At 37.1% G+C, this 22,184-nt stretch overlaps 1 protein-coding gene across 5 annotated transcripts in view; it reads left to right on the top strand.

Annotated features, from left to right (window-relative positions):
• Positions 1–22,184, top strand: part of DNAAF11 (dynein axonemal assembly factor 11) — a 126,101-nt gene that overhangs the window by 32,472 nt on the left and 71,445 nt on the right. For all 5 annotated transcript variants that reach the window (XM_077167693.1, XM_077167689.1, XM_077167688.1 and 2 more), the window contains 3 exons: positions 10,186–10,415; positions 16,750–16,944; positions 19,526–19,603. In XM_077167693.1, the coding sequence (XP_077023808.1) occupies positions 10,186–10,415; positions 16,750–16,944; positions 19,526–19,603 (503 nt within the window). The remainder of the gene's footprint in view (positions 1–10,185; positions 10,416–16,749; positions 16,945–19,525; positions 19,604–22,184) is intronic.

Raw genomic sequence — 22,184 nt, 5'->3', positions numbered from 1 at the left:
AGACTTCTCAGAATAATGCAAAAAGAGACAAGAGCCTCAGTTTGAAAAGTGGTGTCCATAAATGTGTGTACTAGTATTTAAAAATAGATTGGCTGAGAGGGGAGAGCCAAGATGGTGGCTTAGAGAGGTGTGGGATTTGGTTCGTCCTCCAGAGCAGCTAGTAAATAGCCAGGAACAGTACGGAACAGCTGCTGGGGCCATGTCAGTAACCAGACACCCAGTGTATCCCAGTCTGGACCAGCTGGACTGGCTGCGAGTCCCCCCAGAACCATGAGTTCCCCAAGACGTGGCAGCTGGTGCCCCTCCCCCACAGACTGCTTCCCAGAGGGGAAAGGAAAGGGACTTTACTAGCAGCAGGGGCTGAGCACAACCAAGCTTCAATTGTGGAATTAATTAACAAATTCTGACTTCTGAAAATAGGCCCCCAGCCCAGTTGAACCTCGAGTAAAAGCAGAGGTTGCTGGGTTTTGCCCGGGCACAGAGGGGCAGGGCTAACAGAAAATGAGAAAAGAAAGAAAACAGAGGTTTTTCGGGAGCTGAAAAGATCTGGGCCCTGCAGTAAAGGAGGTAGCACATAGGATCTGGAGATACACAGAAAAGCATACCAACTTAAGCTCTTGATTGGCAAACCTGGGGAACAGGGTCCTGCTCTGAAGGGGATTTTTCTTTTTCTCTTTTGTGGCTTTGTTTCTATGGATTGATTACTCTTTGGATACAGCTGCAAGGCTTCTCGGGTTCCACTGCCCCAGGCATAGGCAGAATTGAGCTTGTTTGAGAGCTTGTTTGGAACCTGTGCCTTCCCCAGGAGAGGAATGGGGCCCAGCTCAGGTGGAATCCCTCCCTCAAGGAATTCAGACCCCAGGGTCTGGAAAAATGAAGTGATGAAAGCCAGTGTACAACCTCTCCTCTGTCTCAACCACACCCCCAGCAGGGAGAGTCTGCTGAAGTTAAAGGTACTGCATCACCTTATGCTAGTGGGACCTGCAGGCAGATAAGCACCACATACTGGGCAGGATAGGAAAAACGCAAAGTCCAGAGACTTCATAGGAAAGCCTTTTAATCTGCTGGGTCTCACCCTCAGAGAAAACTGACACAGGTGACTCTCCTCCTGACAGGAGACCAGTTTGATCTGGGAAAATCTGACTGGGGTCTATGATACCTAAGTAGACCCTCCTAAGGGGTGGGGGAAAGGCACTATACAGGCGGGGCAAGAATCAAAAAAACAAGAACTGAAAATTTCTGATCTATTAAATAAAACCTAAGGTAGAGGACTAGAATAAGCTGAACTGAATGTCAAAGAACAGACAGACAACAGAGTCATCCAGCAAGAAAATCCTAGGGGAAAAAAAAAGTGAAAACAATCCCCAGAATAAACTAATTAAGGTAATTAAATGCCTAAACACCAGCAAAAAATAAAAAATCGTACTAGGAAAATTGAAGAAATGGCCCAGTCAAAGGAACAAACCAAAAATTCAAATGAGATACAGGAGTTGAAATAATTAATTCAGAATGTTCGAACAGACATGGAAAACCTCATAAAAAATCAAATCAGTGAATTGAGGGTGGATGTAAAGAAGGCAAGGAATGAAGAAAAAGAAGAAATCGAAAGTCTGAAAAAAACAAATCACAGAACTTATGGGAATGAAAGGCACAGTAGAAGAGATGAAAAAAACAATGGAAACCTACAATGTCAGATTTTATGAGGCAGAAGATAGGATTAGTGAACTGGAGGATGGGACATCTGAAATCTGACAAACAAAAGAAAATATAGGAAAAAGAATGGAAAAATATGAGCAGAGACTCAGGGAATCGAATGACAATATGAAGCACACGAATATACGTGTTGTGGGTGTCCCAGAAGGAGAAGAGAAGGGAAAAGCAGGAGAAAAATTAATGGAGGAAATTATCACTGAAAATTTCCCAACTCTTATAAAAGACTTAAAATTACAGATCCAAGAAGTGCAGCGTACCCCAAATAGAATAGATCCAAATAGACGTACTCCAGGATACTTACTAATCAGAATGTCAGATATCAAAGAGAAAGAGAGAATATTGAAAGCAGCAAGAGAAAAGCAATCCATCACATACAAGGGAAGCCCAATAAGACTATATGTAGATTTCTCAGCAGAAACCATGGAGGTGAGAAGACAGTGAGATAATATATTTAAGAAACTAAAAGAGAAAAACTGTCAACCAAGAATTCTATATCCAGCAAAACTGTCCTTCAAAAATGAGGGGGAAATTAAAACATTTGCAGACAAAAATTCACTGAGAGAATCTGTGACCAAGAGACCAGGTCTACAAGAAATACTAAAGGGAGCACTAGAGACAGATAAGAAAAGACAGGAGAGGGAGGTGTGGAGAAGAGTATAGAAATGAAGACTATCAGTAAAGGTAAAAAGAAGAAAAATTAGATATGACATATGAAATCCAAAAGGCAAAATGGTAGAAGAAAGTACTGCCCGTACAGTAATTACATTAAATGTTAATGGATTAAACTCCCCAATCAAAAGACGTAGACCGACAGAATGGATTAGAAAACAGGACTCATCTGTATGCTGTCTACAGGGAACACATCTTAGACCCAAGGATAAACATAAGTTGAAAGTGAAAGGTTGGGAAAAAGATATTCCATGCAAATAACAGTCAGAAAAGAGCAGGAGTAGCCATTCTAATATCCAACAAATTAGACTTCAAATGTAAAACAGTTAAAAGAGACAAAGAAGGACACTATGTATTAATAAAAGGAACAATTCAACAAGAAGACATAACAATTGTAAATATTTATGCACTGAACCAGAATGCTCCAAAATACATGAGGCAAACACTGAAAACACTGAAAAGAGAAATAGACACGTCTACCATAATAGTTGGAGACTTCAATTCCCTACTCTCATCAATGGACAAAACATCTAGACAGAAGATAAATAAAGAAACAGAGAATTTGAATAATTCAATATATGAGCTAGACTTAACAGACATATATAGAACATTACACCCCACAACAGCAGGATACACCTTTTTCTTAAGTGCTCATGGATCACTTTCAAGGATAGACCATATGCTGGGTCACAAATCAAGTTTCAATAAATTTAAAAAGATTGAAATCATACAAAACATTTTCTCCAATCATAAAGGAATGAAGCTGGAAATCAGTAATAGGCAGAGTGCCAGAAAATTCACAAATTTGGAGGTTCAACAACACACTCTTAAACAACCAGTGGGTCAAGGAAGAAATTACAAGAGAAATCAGTAAATGTCTCGAGGCAAATGAAAATGAAAACACAACATATGAAAATTTATGGGATGCAGCAAAGGCAGTGCTAAGAGAGAAATTTATTGCCCTAAATGACTATATCAAAAAAGAAGAAAGAGCAAAAATCGAGGAATTAACTGTCCAGTTGGAAGAACTAGAGAAAGAACAGCAAATTAACCCCAAAGCAAGCAAAAGGAAAGAAATAATGAAGATTAGAGAAAAAATAAATGATATTGAGAACATGAAAACAATCGAGAAAATCAGTAAAACCAGAAGTTGGTTCTATGAGAAAATCAATAAGATTGATGGACCCTCAGTGAGGTTGACAAAAGAAGAAGAGAGAGGATGCAAATAAAATCAGAAATGGAAAAGGAGGCTTATAACCACTGACCCCACAGAAATAGAAGAATTAATGAGAGGATACTATGAACAACTTTATGCTAATAAACTAGACAATGCAGATGAAATGTACAACTTCCTAGAAGGCATAAACAACCAACATTGACTCGAGGAGAAATAGACGACCTCAACAAACCAATCACAAGTAAAGAAATTGAATCAGTCATTAAGAAGCTCCCCAAAAAGAAAAGCCCAGGACCAGATGGCTTCACATGTAAATTCTACCAAGCATTCAAGAAAGTATTAGTACCAATCCTGCTCAAACTCTTCAAAAAAATTGAAGAGGAGGGAAAGCTATCTAACTCATTCTGTGACGCACCCTCATACCAAAGCCAGACAAATATATTACAAGAAAAGAAAACTACAGACCAATCTCTCTAATGAATACAGATGCAGAAAACCTCAACAGAATTCTTGCAAATTGAATCCGGCAGCACATTAAAAAAATTATACACCATGACCAAGTAATATTCATCCCAGGTATGCAAAGATGGTTCAATAAGAAAATCAATAAATGTAATACACCATATCAACAAATCAAAGCAGAAAAACCACATGATCATCTCGATTGATGCAGAAAAGCATTTGACAAAATTCAACATCCTTTCTTGTTGAAAACACTTCAAAGGACGGGAATAGAAGGGAACTTCCTCAACGTAATAAAGGGAATATATGAAAAACCCACAGCTAACATCATCCTCAATGGGGAAAAACTGGAAACTTTCCCCCTAAGATCAGGAACAAGGCAAGAATGGCCACTATCACAACTGTTATTCAACATTGTATTGGAAGTTCTAGCCAGAGCAATTAGACAAGAAAAAGAAATACGAGGCATCAAAATTGGGAAGGAAAAAGTAAAACACTCACTGTCTGCAGATGTTATGATACTATATGTCAAAAACCCTGAAAAATCCACAGCAAAACTACTAGAGCTAATAAATGAGTACAGCAAAGTGGCAGGTTACAAGATCAACACTCAAAAATCTGTAGCGTTTCTATACACTAGTAATGAACAATATGAGGGGGAAATCAAGAAACGAATTCCATTTACAGTTGCAACCAAAAGAATAAAATATTTAGGAATAAATTTAACTAAAGAGACAAAAGACCTATACAAAGAAAACTACAAGAAATTGTTCAAAGAAATCACAGAAGACCTAAATAGATGGAAGGGCATACCATGTTCATGGATTGGAAGACTGAATATGGTTAAGATGTCAATTCTACCTAAATTGATTTCCACATTCAATGCAATACCAATTAAGATCCCCAAAACTTACTTTTTGGAAATAGAAAAACCAATAACCAAATTTATCTGGAGGGGCAAGGTGCCCCGAAATATCCTGAGAAAGAAAAATGAAGTTGGAGGCTTCATGCTACCTGACTTTAAGGTGTATTATGAAGCTACAGTGGTCAAAACAGCATGGTACTTGCATAAAGATAGATATATACTAACCAATGGAATAGAATAAAGTGTTCAGATATAGACCCTCTCATCTATGGACAATTGATCTTTGATAAGGCAGTCAAGCCAACTCACCTGGGACAGAACAGTCTCTTCAATAAATGGTGCCTAGAGAACTGGATATCCACATGCAAAAGAATGAAAGAGGACCCATATCTCACACCCTATACAAAAATTAACTCAAAATGGATCAAAGACCTAAACATTAGATCTAAGACTATAAAACTTTTAGAAAAAAATGAAGGGAAATATCTTATCAATCTTATAATAGGAGGCAGTTTCCTAGACTAACACCTAAAGCACAAGCATTGAAGAAATAAATAAATAAATAAATGGGAACTCCTCAAAATTAAACACTTTTGTGCATCAAAGATCTTCATCAAGAAAGTAGAAAGACAGCCTACACAATGGGAGACATATTTGGAAATGATATATCAGATAAAAGTCTAGTATCCAGAATTTATGAAGAGATTCTTCAACTCAACAACAAAAAGACAGACAACCCAATTACAAAATGGGCAGAAGACATGAACAGACACTCTCAGAAGAGGAAATAGAAATGGCCAAAAGGCACATGAAAAGATGCTCAACTTCCCTGGCTGTTAGTGAAATGCAAGTCAAAACCACGACGAGATATCATCTCACACCCACCGAATGGCCAAATGCTGGAGAGGATGTGGAGAAAGCCACACTTATCCACTGTTGGTGGGGATTTCAAATGTTACAACTGCTGTGGAAGGCAGTGTGGCAGTTCCTCAGGAAGCTAAGTATAGAACTGCCATATGATCCGGCAGTACCATTGCTAGGTATCTACTCAGAGGACATGAGGTCAAGGACACAAATGGACATTTGCACACCAATGTTTATAGCAGCATTATTTACAATTGCCAAGAGATGGAAACATCCAAAATGTCCATCTACAGACAAGTGGCTAAGCAAGCTGTAGTATATACATACAATGGAATATTATGCAGCTGTAAGACAGAATAAAGTCATGAAGCATGTAACAACATGGATGGACCTTAAGGACATTATGCTGAGTGAGATTAGCGAGAAACAAAAGGAAAATACTGTATGGTCTCACTGATGTGAACTAACATTGGTGAATGAACTTGGAGAATCTCAGTTGGTAACAGAGGCCATCAGAAGATAGAAATAGGGTAGATACTGGGTAATTAGAGCTGAAAGGATACAGATTGTGCAACAGGACTGATTGTAAAAATTCAGAAATGGATAGCACAATACTACATAACTGTAACACAATAATGTTAGAACAATGAATGAAGCTGAATGTGAGAATGACAGAGGGAGGAGGCCTGGGGGCACAAATGAAATCAGAAGGAAAGATAGACAATAAAGACTGAGATGGTATAATCTAGGAATGCCTAGAGTGTATAATGATAGTGACTAAATGTGCAAACTTAAAAATGTTTCTTTATGAGGAAGAACAAAGAAATGTCAGTAATGCAGGGTATTGAAAATAGATGGTAATTAATATTTTAAAACTATAACGTATGTGTGAGACAAGCAAAAAGTGTTTATTTGGTACAAAATTTATATTTTGACTAGTGCATTTCCTAATATAACTTATGTGGACACTTAATTGAACACCATAGTACTTGGAACCTTGCATAGGGCATGAGATTTTGTAGGTTTGTCCAGAGTGATGCCCAGATAAATCCCAGAGCAATTTGAACAGTGAATAGGGAAGTATTTGCAGAGGTCCCTAGGGGGAATGGTGAGAAAGGGGGAAAATTCAACTTCCCCAAGTGGAGAATTCTTGATATTCTCACAGGCAGTGGGGACAGCCAAAGCAATAGGCCGAGCCTCCAATCTTGGGGTTTGTTCATATGAGACTTAATCCCACAAAGAATAGGCCTACTTAAAATTAGGCCTATTTTAGGCCTAAGAATCACCCCCAAGAGAACCTCTTCTGTTGCTCAGATGTGGCCTCTCTCTCAGCCGATACAGCAAGAAAACTCACTGCCCTCTCCCTCTGTATGTGGGACATGATTCCCAGGGGTGTGGACCTTCCTGACAATGTGGGACAGAAATCCTAGAATGAGCTGGAACTCAGCATCAAGGGATTGAGAAAATCTTCTCAACCAAAAGGGGAAAGAGCGAAATGAGACAAAATCAAGTGTCAATGCCTGAGAGATTCCAAACAGAGTCGAGAGGTTATCCTGGAGGTTTTTTACGCATTGAATAGAAATCACCTATTTAGTTAAGGTATAATGGAGAGGCTGGAGAGAATTGCCTGAAAATGTGGAGCCGTGCTCCAGTGGCCATGTTTCTTGAAGATAATTGTATGATGATATGGCTGTTGTAGTGTGGCTGTGTCGTCGTGAGAGCCTTGTGTCTGATCCTCCTTTTGTCTACCAGACAAGTAAAACATATGGGTTAAAAATAAATAAATAATAGGGGGACCAAAATGTTAGATTTAGTAGATTGAAATGCTTTTTATGGGTGAAGGGGGATGGTAAGGTGTATAGTATGTATGATTTTTTTCTGTTTTCTTTTTATTGCTTTTTCTGAATTGATGTAGGTGTTCTAAGAAATTATGATGATGAATATACTACTATGTGATGATAGTGTGAGCTATTGATTATATAACAAGAATGGAATGATCATATGATAAGATGTTTGTGTTTGTATGTGGTTTTGTATCAAATAAAAAATAAATAAAAAAATAGATCGGCTAACTCTAGAATCTTAATTACCTTTTCATTGAAATCTTGTCATCTACTTGAAAGGAATTATGTTAATAGAGTAGTTATTTTTTAGACAGCCACATAGAAGAGGTATGAGGAGTAGCCTTTTTCCAGAGTCTGAGCTACTCCAGATAGTAAACTGGCATAGTAGTATAATGGAAAGTCTTTGCTGAGCAGACAGACCAGAGTTTGACTCATGTCTGCACTAATGAGTTGCATGCCTCGTTTTTCTCATCTATAATGGGATAATTCTCACTTTAAAGGAGTTCTGTGAGGCCTTCAATAACTTAGTTTCTCTTCTCTTTGCTATAAGCATGCACAATTTATTATAAGGATGGATACTCTATCTCTGTGATGTGAGAATCTTAAGAAAAATAAAAATGCTATTAACTTCAATCTTAATCTCTTAGTTCATTGGGTGTTCTAAACTCAGATGTGATTTTTGACTTGAGGAAAATTGGGCCAATTTTGGAGACTGCCCGAATGAAATCTTCAAATAATTTGAAACCCAGTAAGAAGTTCCCTAGAATAGTTAGTTGCTGGCAGACTTGAGGCACAGTTCAAAATTTGCCATCAGTTTTCAATACGAACTTTTTGCCTACAGTCTATAAAGAGCCAGGAAATTCAGTTGTTAAAATTTTTTAGGAATAGTAGGTCTAAATCAAATCAATATTTATTTAACCAAAATATAAGAAAGTATACTTTAAAAAAATACTGAATCCTCTTGTACCCTGGATATAGGTCAGAGAATATCATCTTACTGCCCAATGTTCACCAAAACTCGAGTGAAAGAAACAAAATTTACCCAGAAACTGCCTTAAGTGTTTAGATCTTAAATCTAGATTAAACCAGGTTAATTTTAAAAAGGTTATTTGGATCACAATTGCTTATCATTTTAAAAAATAAGTTTTATTGCATTAAATTATATCACTATGACATCTTCTTTCATTGAAGGATGTAAGAAGCAACAGTCTTAGGAAACCTGTTGCTGTGTGAATCTGTTTCTTTGGAAACTATGCATGGCACTTCTCAGGATCTCTGATGAAACTTGACTTCAGAAATGTGTTTTAGAACAAAATATTGGGGGAAAGCTAGGAAATAGTATTATTTTAATTAAAGAGAGTGAAGAATCATGCAACTGATCATGTTCATTTTTCATTTTGCTGTGGCTGCTCGGAAGACTATTATAGAAGCCATATGACCCCTTATGATCAAATCATATTTAAAATAGTTTCCCAATCTCCAAAATTAATTTTGATTTACAATTTAGATGGTCCTGATGAAAATTTTTTATTTTACTCAATAATGCATCTTTTTCCATTTATATCAGTTTCCTGTCGGTGTTATAACAAATTCCACAAATTTAATGGCTTAAAACAATGCAAATTTATTATCTTACAGTTTTGGGGATCAGAAGTCCAAAATAGGTTTCCCTGGACTAAAATGAAAGTGTTAACAGAAAATCCGTTTCCTTGCCTTGTCAGTTGCTAGAGTCCATCTACATTTTTTGACTTATCGCCCTTTTCTCCTTCTTTGAAGCCAGCAGCTGGCATCTTCCAATCTCTTCCCTTTTTCCACTTCTAAGGACCCTGGCAATTACACAGGACCCATTCCACGAATACGAGATAATCTCCTTGTCTCAGTATCCTAAACTTAGTCGCATCTACAAATTCCCTTTTGCCGTGAAAAAGTAACATTGTCACAGTTTCCAGGGATTGGGACATGGACATCATTGGAAAGCCATTATTCCGCTCACCACACCTTTCCAAACACCACACCTCTTTTTGTAGAATGAAATTGAGTAAATAAATAAGTAGTCTTTAAACTGACAGCTTTGAAACTTCAGGTTTTAAATTGGTGTTTTATTTTAAAATTTCAATTAGGAATGTTATAAAAATATCAAGTCTCAACAGTGGCTATAATAATCAATGGCATATTTTCTATATGTCTAGTTGTCAAGGTACAAAATGAGCTCATTTGTATTAGAGTTAAACTTTGTGTAACATACAAGGCTTGCTTTTTATGAAGACCATCTGGGACGTGCCCCTGATATATTTGGGAGCAATGATTTGACTTGAGACATTGAAATTCTTGGAATAGTCAGCAGTTATAAAATGAATGCAGTTTACAGCTTGCCATTAATTGTCAATTTTGACAGTATTATTATTACTACGAGTAAAGATACTTTGTAAACTGTTAATTGATATTTTCCATTAATTACTTTGATTTTAATTTCCTGTCACTATGATACATTATTGTTTCTAAGTTTAAAATATTCCAATCAAAATCAGCTTGGAGCTGATTTGAACTGCAGCATTTGAATAATTGTACTTTGTTTGTTGTTTTCATTTAAGTGGTTGGATGGTAAAGAAATAGAGCGTTCGGAAAGAATTCAGGCACTGCAGAACTACCCAGTAATTGAACAACAAATTAGGGAGCAGGAAGAAGCTTACTGCTTCAAACGAGCCAAAGACAAAGAAGAGGCTGAGAGGAAACTTCAAGAAAAACATAAAAATGAAGACAAGACAAAGAGAAGCCAGCCAGGCTTTGATGGACGTTGGTACACAGACATCAGCGCTGCACTGTATGTAAAGACTGGAGTTTACTATTACTAGTTACCTTTGTTAAAAGCAGGAAGCTATGTTCTCTTATAGTGTCTTCACAGTATCTTTTTTATTTCAGAAGGTTACTCTGAAGAATAAAATATGATGTGAATTTTGCTGAAAGATTATGAATATCCTGTGCTTTGTGGCAATTCTGTGAGACTTTATCCTTTTTGGAAAAAAATGCCTTTCCAAACTAGCAACTTTAATTTGCATCTGAAATTATCCTCAGATTAATTGCTATAAAATACCTACAAGAAAGATGAATTAACATTAGAAAGTAGGATTTATAAAGTAGGAATATTTCAGAAAAGTTAAATGCAAATCACACTAGTAAATTAAGTAATTTTGATTGCATCAGAGAAACATTCTGTTCTGTAAAGTATATAATACATGCATTTTCAATGTGATTAATAGCTCTCTAATTGGTGCTTTTAATAAATCTGAATTTTTCATACACCTTTATTTTATGAATTGCAATTATAGACAGTTGATTTGATTCCATGCATGAATGCTTTAAATATTTTACTAACAAAATCTCTTTAAATTGAGAAAATGATAAAATATTTCAGATATACGTAAATGTTAAAAAAAAGAAGCGAAGTAGGCAACTCATATTCTACCACGCATATTTAACAAATGTCAACAGTTTGCATGTTTGCTTTGGATCTTTTTTAAACAAGACATATAATATTATTAATGGAGTAGAAGCCCCCTGTCTTTCTCCCCATCCCATTTATCCCCAGTGGTGACTGCTGTTCTTAGTTTAGTACATATTTATCACATATTGATTCCATCCATAGTTTAATACCTTTACTGTGTAATCATGTCTCTTTAAACAAGACTATTTTTGTTTTTTAACATGAATGATAACTTTCTGCGACCTTGCTTTTCATCCAACAGTATGTTTTTGAGATTTTTGAACATGAGTAAATGTAGAACTAGTTCACTCATCTTACCTATGGAATAACATTCCATTGGATGAATGGACCACAATTTATTCCGGAGATGATTTTCAAAATATTTACTAGTGAATGATCATCTGCCCTGACAATCAGGCAGTAGCATAACTGGCTTTGTGACCGCTTTGGATCCCTACTAGGAATCTGCTTAATTATCCAAATCTTAACAGGCCTGTTCTTAGCAGTACCAGTGGGGGGCGCTGAAGATCAGCCCTGAGTCGGCATTACCTACCTGGATTGCCGTTTGGGTGGTTTTCCTTTCATTTTTTTTCAAACTGTATTGCATGTTTCCTTGTACAGGTGTAAATATTTCTCCAGTGTATATATCTCACTGTGACATTGCTACATCATAAGTGAGGACCATCTTTTCATCTCTATATGTATTACCAAACTATTTTCTAAAGTGGTTCTTTTAATTTATACTCATATAGCAGTGATATGTGAGAATTCCCTGTCTTTGCCGATATCAGTAATATGAAACTTTAAAATATTGACCAATAATATTGTGTGTTAAATAGCACCTCATTTTAAAATTTAACTTCTGTAATTACTAGTGAGTTTGAATATTTTAAATATCTTCTTATATGGGCAATGGATATTCAGATTTCCTCTATTCACAGCCTTTGCCTATTTTAAATAAGTTGAACATTTTTTTTCTTATTGATTTATAGTTCTTTTAAACTCTGGGTACAAGTTCTTTGGTAGCTATGTATTTTGCAAACACCCTCTCTCAGCCTGAGACTCAGCATTAATTGCTCTATACAAGAACCCCACATAGTTACAATTCCTGTAGATTAATGGTGAGTCTTGATGCTTGGTAGCCGTTTTACTGTTTTTCAAAGCTGTGTTGGTTATTGTTGGGGCCCCTTCATGAAAATTTTAGAATCAGTATGTTGAGTTCCTAAAAATTCCTAGTGGAGTTTTGATTGAAATTGCATTTATTTTATATGTTAATTAGGGGAAATTTACATCTTCACAGCATTGCTTCTTTCCCCATAGAACTTTGTAATAGCTCATTCTATTTATTTAGACATTCTTCTGAGTCCTTCAGTAATGTTTTGTAAATTTTCCCTGCCATCTTTTATTAGATTTATTCCTAACTATCTTGTCGATTGGGATTTAAAAATAGACTTATAATTGGTTCTTGCTGATGTATAGAGACAAATGATTTCTGTATTGTATCAAGCAGTTTTGCTGAACTTTAAAAAAAAGATGTACTACTCTATAGATCCTCCTGTGTTTTCTGTATAGTAAAACACATTGTAAACAGCAACTTTAAAATTTTTTTCAGTCCTTATGCCGCACCTTATTTTATGGTGCCTGGTGAAAGGCGAAATAGCAGTAATAATGAACATATATGTCTTGTTCCTGGCATTAGAAGGAATATTCCAATTCCTTCTTATTAAATACGATGTTTACTTTGCGGTTTTGGTAAAGTTAGGTATGTTTTCCTTCTATTCCTAATTGATAAAGAGCTTTCGTCATAATAGATTTTGAATTTTCTTAAATGCTTTTTTGAATCTCTTGAGATAATCATGTTTTTCTGCTTATGTTGCATCTTATTAAAAGATTTTCTAATATTAAGCCATCCTTGAATTTCTAGAATAAACCCAACTTGGCCATGATGTGTATTTTTAATGCATTATTGCATTCAATTTCCTTCTATTTTATTTAAAATATTTGCACCTATTGTTCATAAATGAATTTGTGCTATGAAATTTTTTCTCATGTATTTTTTCCTGGTGTTTGCATTGAGGTTATAATAAGCACAGAAAATGAATTAGGGATAATTTCCTATTAACAAGAAACAACTCGGTTTCTTGTAGGTGTCTGCCTGCTTGCCACATAGAACTGGCCATGAAGTAATTGACTTGGTCCTCCAGCCATCACACCTATCCCCCCATTTGGCCTAAATAAAAGACACTAGACATTCCAGAGTAGAGTCACTGACATAGTAACTCACTGACTTAGCTGGGGAGGAGTGAAGGAACTATTCCCCTTTCAGAGCATCATTGGGGGCTGTAATAAAGGGAGATAGGCATCTTCAGTCTTGACTAGATAGAGTCTGCTTCCAGCCTGGAGAATAGAGAAGATGGGAAGTACCTGGAGCAGCCTAGAGCAGAATCAGCTTAGAATTCAGCCATTTGCCATGTTAAGGATCTATGACCATTCCTTGGGCCAAGTATAGGTAGGGCTTGGGCTGTCTGGAAGGGACACTGTCCATGAGGGTGGCAGCAATAAGAGACTGTGAGTTGGATTGTCAGTGCCAGAAGCTTTGCTGGACAAAGGCAGTGGATTCTCTGCTTTGATCTGAACAGCTGACCAATTCCTGAGACATCAGTGTTTCAAAGAGTTTATTGCTAGGCGGGAAGCAGGAAATCAGATAGTCTGGAGGCCTAAAAGTCGTCTCCTGTGGTCTAGGGAGTTCAGAATTTTCATGGATTCTAACAAGGGGAGATGAAGTCATTACAATTTCAATAGCAAGTGTAAGGGGAAAGGGGGAGAGAGAGACTTATCATCTCCATAGTAGCAGGTATAGGCAGAAACAATTTACAAATGGAAAATAGTGAAACTGTCCTGGAACCAATTAATGGCTTTGCACTGATTCTTTTTGCATTATGGTGTTTGCCTTTACAAGTTTCTAAAGTAAGAAAGCCATAAAGGAAATTGCAATTGCAAAGGCACAAGATAAGGACTTTTACAGTCATCTGCATCCAGATCAGAGCAGCTGGATCACAGTTCTTTGGAGATTTCATGTATTTCCTCTCTAATATACCAGAAAGAAAAAAGGGAATATTTATATAATGATTCAATAGTCATAATCATTTGTTAAATCCTAGCTCCTCTGTTACAAGAGGACCAGCCAAGCATACTGACTACTCTAAGAAGTAACCATGTAATGTCTGCAAGAACCCACAAATATGCTCACAAGAGAAAGCCAATATCATGTACTGACAGCCCCGTTAAAACAGCGTCATTACAGCAGTCACATAGAGAGGTGGGCCTGCTTCCCACATCCATCCTCCATAGCCCAAAATGCTGAAGAAAGCGGGAAGCCAAAGATCCCAAAGAGGCAGGGTCGAGTGGGGGGACAATGGAGGGGAGGAGTGGATGCGCATAAGTAATTCAGGTAGTTTTATCAGAGAAAAGATGGTCAGGGTTTAGGATAATGAGCACAGTAGTAATTTAATTAGAGGTGATTTGATTGATGAGCATGCACATACTGATTACATGCTTAGTGTTCTAGTATGCTAGCTGCCAGAATGCAATATACCAAAAATGAAATGGCTTTTAAAAAGGGGAATTTATTAAGTTGCACATTTACAGTTCTAAAGTTGTGGAAATGTCCAAATTAAAGCAAGACTATAGGAATGTCCGATCTAAGGAATCCAGGGAAAGGTACCTTGGTTCAAGAAGGCCAATGACATTCAGGGTTTCTGTCTCAATTGTAAAGGCACATGGCAAACATGGTGACATCTACCTGCTTCCTCTCCAGGCCATTTGCTTTATGTTCCCCTGGGGCATTCTGCCTCATCTCCCAAGTTCACTGGCTGGCGGACTCTGTAGTTCTCACGTCTCTGCTGCTCTTGTCATTCTGGTGACTGCTTTGTTGCTCTCCATCATTCTGAAGCTTTCTCCAAAAAACCTCCTCTTTTAAAGAATTCCAGTAAACTAATCAAGACCCACCTGGAATGGGTGGAGTCACATCTCCCTCTAATGAAAGGTTTATACCTATAATTGAGTGAGTCACATCTTCATGGAGATAACCTAATCCATTGTCCAACCTACATTATTGAATAGAGATTAAAAGTAATGGTTGTCCCCAAAAGATTGATTAGGATTAAAACATGGCTTTTCTAGAGTACATAAATCCTTTTAAACCAGCAGTCTTAGTCACTAAAATGGCGGAATGAGGTATAAGTGACTTGTAAGTTTAAGTCTAAACTACTGTGCATGTCAGGTGGGCACACAGGTTAAATCCGGTTTGGGTTATCAAGGTAATTTGGGAGTAGGGGTGGGTTAGATCTGAGTGGACCCAAGACCCCTCATTATGGGCACTCTTTAGTGGTTACAAGACTCCAAAGTTGAAAAACTGGATAAGTAGGTACAGGTGAAGGTTAGTCACAGCAAAGTTTTTACAGTCATAGGAGCAGAAGATAAGGACTGTACGGCCATTATCAGAGATCAAGGCAGCTGGGCTACAACTCAGAGATTTCAGGTGTTTCCCTGTCTACTCCAATATACCAGAAAACAAAAAGGAATATTTATATAACGATTCAGTAATCAAAATCATCCCTTAAATCCTGATTTCTCGGTTACAAGATTAGACATGTTTGAAAGTGACCAGGCCTGTGGGTGGGGAAGGGCGTCCCGAGAGAGCAGCTTTGAAGGTGGTAGTTGAACAATTTTCTGTTGTTGTCCAGACCCTAGTGGCACTGGTCTGTGTCCTCACCTGGCTACATAAATTATATGTGTTTTTTGTCTTTGAGACTAATTTAATTGATATCTCTGATATTTTTTCTTAAGTATGGTTGTTATTTATATTTTCATTATCTTTTTTTATATTATGAAAGTTAAGGTGATCCAATTAGTCAACTCCAGCAAAAAAAAAAAAAATCTTTTAAATGAGAATGGAACCGATTACCAATTATTTCCGTGACAATTAGCTAGAATGTTGTAGAATAGTACAGGTCCCTTAGTAGATTGTTTTTCAATACCATAAAGAACTATGGCTTATTTAAATACCTAGTTTAATTTGTAACATATAAAGAGCCTAAGCAGAATTTTATTCTGTGGTCTGTTTATGCTTTTAAAACTTGATTTTCTTGTATTTTTGTTCTAGTCCTTTAAAAAGCATTTTATTTGAAGGTCAACTAACGTGGAGCTTTTGTGTCTCCTCGTTTCAATGATAACAACAACAACAAAGGCTGACATTCACTGAGTACTTACTATTTGCCATAACTTTGAAGGCTGCACGTGGACTTTTTCATTTTTTCTTAATAGAATACATATTCTAGCTAGAGATGAGAAATGGGGGAGAGAGGCTATATCCAGTGTTTATTGTTTGAATGTTGTCATTTTCTCTCCACCAGAATAAAGTCTCCCAAAGATGTGTCCTCCTCTCATGACCAGGGTTTTACCTTGGTGCCCAGCACACAGAAGATACTCAATAAATATTTTTTGAGTCTGTGTTGAACAAATGTTGACACTGGGCATCGTCAGAGGCATTTTGTCATTCGAATGTGAGACAATAACATAAGGACTTGTATATATTTAAAGGGCTGGACTAGGGAGGAAACTCGCGCATCCATTGCTGGTCTCATCTGCTCTGTGTGCATTTGTTCTTCCTTAGCCCATCTTCTTTAGACAGTGAAGACCACCTCCAGGCCCCAGAAACACAAGAAGAGGGAAACAACAAAAAGAAATTAGATGAAAGTGAAGATGATGACCTGGCATTCTGGAATAAGCCTTCTTTGTTTACTCCTGAATCTAGATTAGAAACCCTTAGACATATGGAAAAACAACGGAAAAAAAAAGAAAAATTAAGGTATTCCATTTTTTCCTATCACTGAAATAACAACACTTTCCTATGGAATATATTTTCTTGATCACACATTATTTTACCCATTGTCTGTGTTAAACCTTTGTTAGCCATCACTCATAGACTTTGCTTTTCCTAAGTACAGTTTTTTATTGAACTGTGTCTGCTCATATTCATTCACATCAAACCAGCTTCTATGTTACAGCATCATGAGTCATACCGCTTACAATGCAGTTTTGTTTGTTTCTATGTTATTAGTTTTTTAACTATTTAAAATATATCTAGTGATAGTATAGCCCAGGTCAGAGATACCAGTTACCATAGTAAAGGAGAAAGGCCACTTGGCAGGATGAATGAACTCCTTTTCTTCTTTTCCCTTCTTTTACAAGTTGAGTAATCAGAAACTATTTCATTAGGCATTATATTTTCCTAATTCAACTCTCTTGGACATTTAGTAGTATACTTTCACTTTTGAATTATTTAGATATTATTATTTGTTGCTGGGATGCTTAAACTACTATTTCTAGAGTAGCTTTTGCAAAGATAGGCTCTATGTCATTCCATTTCATGCCATTGCTGAAGTCTAGTATGAAAAATGTGTCACTTCTGGGAAGACTTATCATTCATGAGCTCTGGAATGTGATCCATGAGCTCTGAAATGCAGTACTTTGCAGGCAGTGACAGGTGTGAACACAGCGTCTCTCCCTGTGATCAGCCACTAAAAGCAAGAAACTAAAGAAGTAGAAAATATTAGAAATCTCTGCTGACTTCATTACATTTTCTTCATTAATTCGATAGTGAGACACACTAAATGACCACATTTTACCTAAAGCACTTGCTTGTAAAACTCAAGTGGTTTGTACATAGAAGCCACAGTGCTTGGGGAAGAGCGTTGGACTGACATAAGCAGTTGTGGAGTCATGTCTTGACTGTCTGATGTTGGCAAGCATCAACTTCTCTTCATCTGTTTCCTCATCTGTTAAACAGGATTGCTAGATCTTTCTTCCCCACCCCATTGTATTGTTAAGGAAATTAGATGAGTCAATAAATTTTAAAGTGTTTTACAGACACCAAAGACTTTTTGAAATGGAAATTCTCTGTATAACATATATTAGTTTTTAACATATATTTACACACATATATAAATACACATATATATACATATATAGATACATATACATATATAGTACATGCCATAAATTGGGTTGAGCCTGAAATCAGTGGACACAGTTTCTGTTGAATGGAGGTCATGGTCACTGTGCTCAGTGTGCTGTAGTCGATCCCATCCGCTGGGTCCCAGAGATGTTGACATGTCAGATGACGTTGTCATTTTCATTAGCTATGAGAAAACACGAGCAAGAGACATCATTTGATCCTGTCCACATCTGCTCTTGCCTGCACCGAGTGGGGTGAAGTCTGCTAATTCTGGGTGCTTCTTAATTGCCCTGGATAATGGAGAATAGTGCAGTTCGTTGAAATTTTAACTTAATTGGACCTGGGGGCCCATTTATAAACAGAAGAATGTGGATGACTTTTTAGAAGAATAAAGTTAACTGACACAAGATCTGTATTGTGACAATAGAAGTTCAAGGCAAAGAATTGCCTTCAGTTCCATCATCTGAACATGTTTGTCCATCTTGTCATCTTGACCTTATCAATATAGGCCTGTGTAATTTTTAGGTATTTTCAATATTGTTTTAAATAGACCTTATTTTCTACATTTTTATTTCACATTAGTCCAAGAGTCTTTTACTCTTTGCTCCATTTTTTTTTTATTCTTGTCCCCCTCCCCTCGAGTTTATGATTGTTAACAGACGTGGGTCTATACCATCAGATCTTTATCAACCTTCTACAATTTTGTAAATCATCTCTACATATGTAGGATTGGGTGTCTTTTTTTTAACTCCCCCATATAATAACATTTTATTTATTTGTTTTCACTATATACATCATCACCACTTTTCTAGGTCAGTAGATTAAAAAGCAAACACATATTTTAAGAGCTAAAAACTATTTGATCATATGAATATATACCACAGTTCCTCCAGTCATTTCTCCATCAATAAAAATTCACAAAGGTTCCAAGTTTTTGCCTGCTACAAGTGATGCTGTGATAAACGTCCATTTACTTAGAATCTGTATACTGATACTTTTATTTCTATAGAATAGATTCTGCTTGATATTTTAAAATACTTAATTTTATCTAAAACAGAAGCTATATACACTAAGTACAATGGAAAATTGACAGTTATCTGTGTAAATCATGCATAAAATAGTCATTTAAATGTTCATGGATATTTCATGAAAAGAAACCCCACCCTCACCTTTGAATTATCTGAATTTTCTTGGCCACAGTTTTACTTTACAATTATAGCTAGAGCCACACAGAAATCTGGCTTAACTGTTAATTCCTACTGCAGAATTAAGGTAATGGACTTTGTGACAGTAAATTGCTGATGTATTCGTAAATGTCTGATTAATTTTTCTTAAACTGTTTCACAAAGAAATATTTGTTGCTTTTATATTCACTTTGCTTGTTTTTTTCCCACTCCCCATTGTCCCTGTTCCCATCCGTCCTAATCTTCAGTGAAGGAAAGAAGAAAGTGAGAGCACCCAGGATTTTGATCACTGAAGATGGAAAAGTCCTGAATGTCAATGAGCCCAAGTACGTAAGGCTAAATAGAGACTTAGAGAAGCAAAGTCAGTGGTGTTGGGCGTTTTGATGGTTCTAATTATAAGTTCACACTGCGAAGAATATATCTGACCTCTATTAACAAGTTTGACTCTAATAATAGGTCATTTTGTGCATATTTAAAATCAAAAGTTATGTTCTCAAGTTATATTTCATTTTCTTAGCATCCAAAAAATGATCTCAGTATATGAAAATCTTAGTTTCTTATGCATTCCATAAAACTTTGGACATTGTACAGATTTTATGCCTGCAAAGCCAGTGCATTATTATTGTATTTATTAATTTTTAAAATCTACCATGAAGGAGTTGACTGAGAATATTGGTATATGTCCTATACATCTACTGTCTACTCTGGGACCCAGCTACAAAGCATTTGAAAGCTAAGGAAATAAACTGATAGGAATACCTCAAGTAAGTAAATGAGAGAGGAAAAATATTCACAATGGAAATCTTTAAGTATTGTAACATCTGATCTACCCTATCTCTGTCCTAAAAGCCTTCTTGTAGTTAAAATATGGACCAAAAAACAAATGAGTCCTTATTTCACTACTCAAAACCCAATCATTTCATATGTTCTGTGATTACCATGATAAAGGCACTATCCTGACTCATTTCCATCCATCATTCATCTGATCTTCACAACAATCTCATAGGGTGGGCAGTATTTCTATTTTATAGGTACTAAACATGAGCTTGAGAGAGGTGGAATGACTTGCCTGTGGTCACATTGCTAAATAGGTGGCAGATACATGGCTGTCTAACCCATACTTACCCAATCTAGTCATTTTCAAGATAGAGTTTGTAATCACTCATTTGTACAAGCACACACATTCATAATCACAGTCATACACCCACACGCAGTCACACAGAGCTTCCTGGTGCAGACATGAATGCAGCATAGGAGACTATTCTTGGTGCTAGGGATATATGTATGAAAATGACAGGTTTCTGCCCTCATGGGGCTGACAATCTAAGGGAAAGACCATCCCTTTTCAGCCTATGACGGGGCTTAAGGGAGGTCTTCAGAGCTCCATGTACCCTGGTAAGACCACCACTCCAGAGCACTTTACCAGTTCACCTGCTCAAATGAATTCCATGTAGGGGACCCAGTAAAGAAATGATTACCCACACTGCCCCCTCCTACCATGCTATGGTCACCCTTCTTCACCCTCTCAGGTCATTAATCTTCATCCAGAATTTCATTCTCGCATGACTCCATATACCTTCTAATCAACTCCTCATCTCACCAAAACCCCTCCCACCCTGGGTCCCCAAACCTTTCACTGTGTCCTCTGAAGCTTATGCTTCAGTAAAACCTGTATCCTCAACCTCTTCTCTTTTATCTTCACTCTCTAGCTGAAACTAAGCATGCTGCTTCTACTGCCCAGGTTATTCTTCCTCATCACCTATACCACAGGGAAAATTATGTCTCATAGCTACTTTCAGACTGTTTTTCTCCTCTTCCACTAAAAATTCCTAGCTCACCTGAAGCACAGTCCACTAGGATATACTACTTATTCCTCCTACCCCTTACTGCAGTTACCCACTTACCTCCTGATTGACTCTCAGGCTCTGCCCCTCTCAATTCATTGAAGATTTTAGCACCAAGACCAGTGCCTTCTCTTTACCTCTCCTCCTATCATCATTCTAGGTAATCTTACAATGCATGTAGACAACCCATCAAAACCCCTTGACTCTCAGTTCTTCCACAGCCTCACTTCCGAACATCTTTTTCTCCAGCCAACCTCAGCCACACAACTATGCTTTCGTTCCTAGATTTGTTGCCACCTATAGCAATTCTGCCTCCAGTTTCTCACTGTACACCATCTTAAGTTCCTGTTAACTTCCTCCATACCAACAATCTTGTACCCTCATTGATACTGTAAATCAATTTACTATTTTCCTTATTGTCTCCCACCTCCTCATGTTCTTACTTTGTATCACCCTGCTTGGTTTAATGGTTCATCGCAGAGATTAGTCCTTGGCATATATAGCCCATTTACTTGTCCTTTTTTTTTCTTCCATCATAATCACCACACAAAACTCCAACTATGTTTAAATCTAACATTACACCTATTCCTGGGCTTGCTCTCAGGCATGGCCAGAGGAAAACATTCAACTCTACTTGCCTGCCTTACTTATAGATTTATGGACACAGATCTCAGAACTTCTTGGAAATCCTAGAGTATTTTCTTGGGCATTGTATCCTTCCACTCTCCTGTGGGATGCTTTCACAACTTTTACCTCTCGCTTTACCTTCAGCATCACTTTATACTTCCCCACTCTTAACTGAGAACCTCATTTCTAATTTCACAGGTATAAACTGAAGCAATTAGAAATTTTCCATCCTCCCAATGCCAATTTACCAACTTACCTGTACCACATCATCTATTGCTTCCTGCTACTATGAGTGAACTTCCCATCTGAAGGCAGTCTCTGCTAGCACCCTAATCCCATCACCTCTCTCCTTATCAAGGAATTTGCTTTTCCAATTATCCTTCTCTTCTGTATCTGTACTCCCCACCCTGCTGGATTAGTCTCACCTGCATACAAA

Source organism: Tamandua tetradactyla, chromosome 6 (assembly GCF_023851605.1).
Source record: "Tamandua tetradactyla isolate mTamTet1 chromosome 6, mTamTet1.pri, whole genome shotgun sequence".
In the NCBI taxonomy this organism is placed as follows: Eukaryota; Metazoa; Chordata; class Mammalia; order Pilosa; family Myrmecophagidae; genus Tamandua; species Tamandua tetradactyla.
Note: the sequence above shows the minus strand (reverse complement) of the source record. Positions and strands in the feature narration are given on the sequence as shown.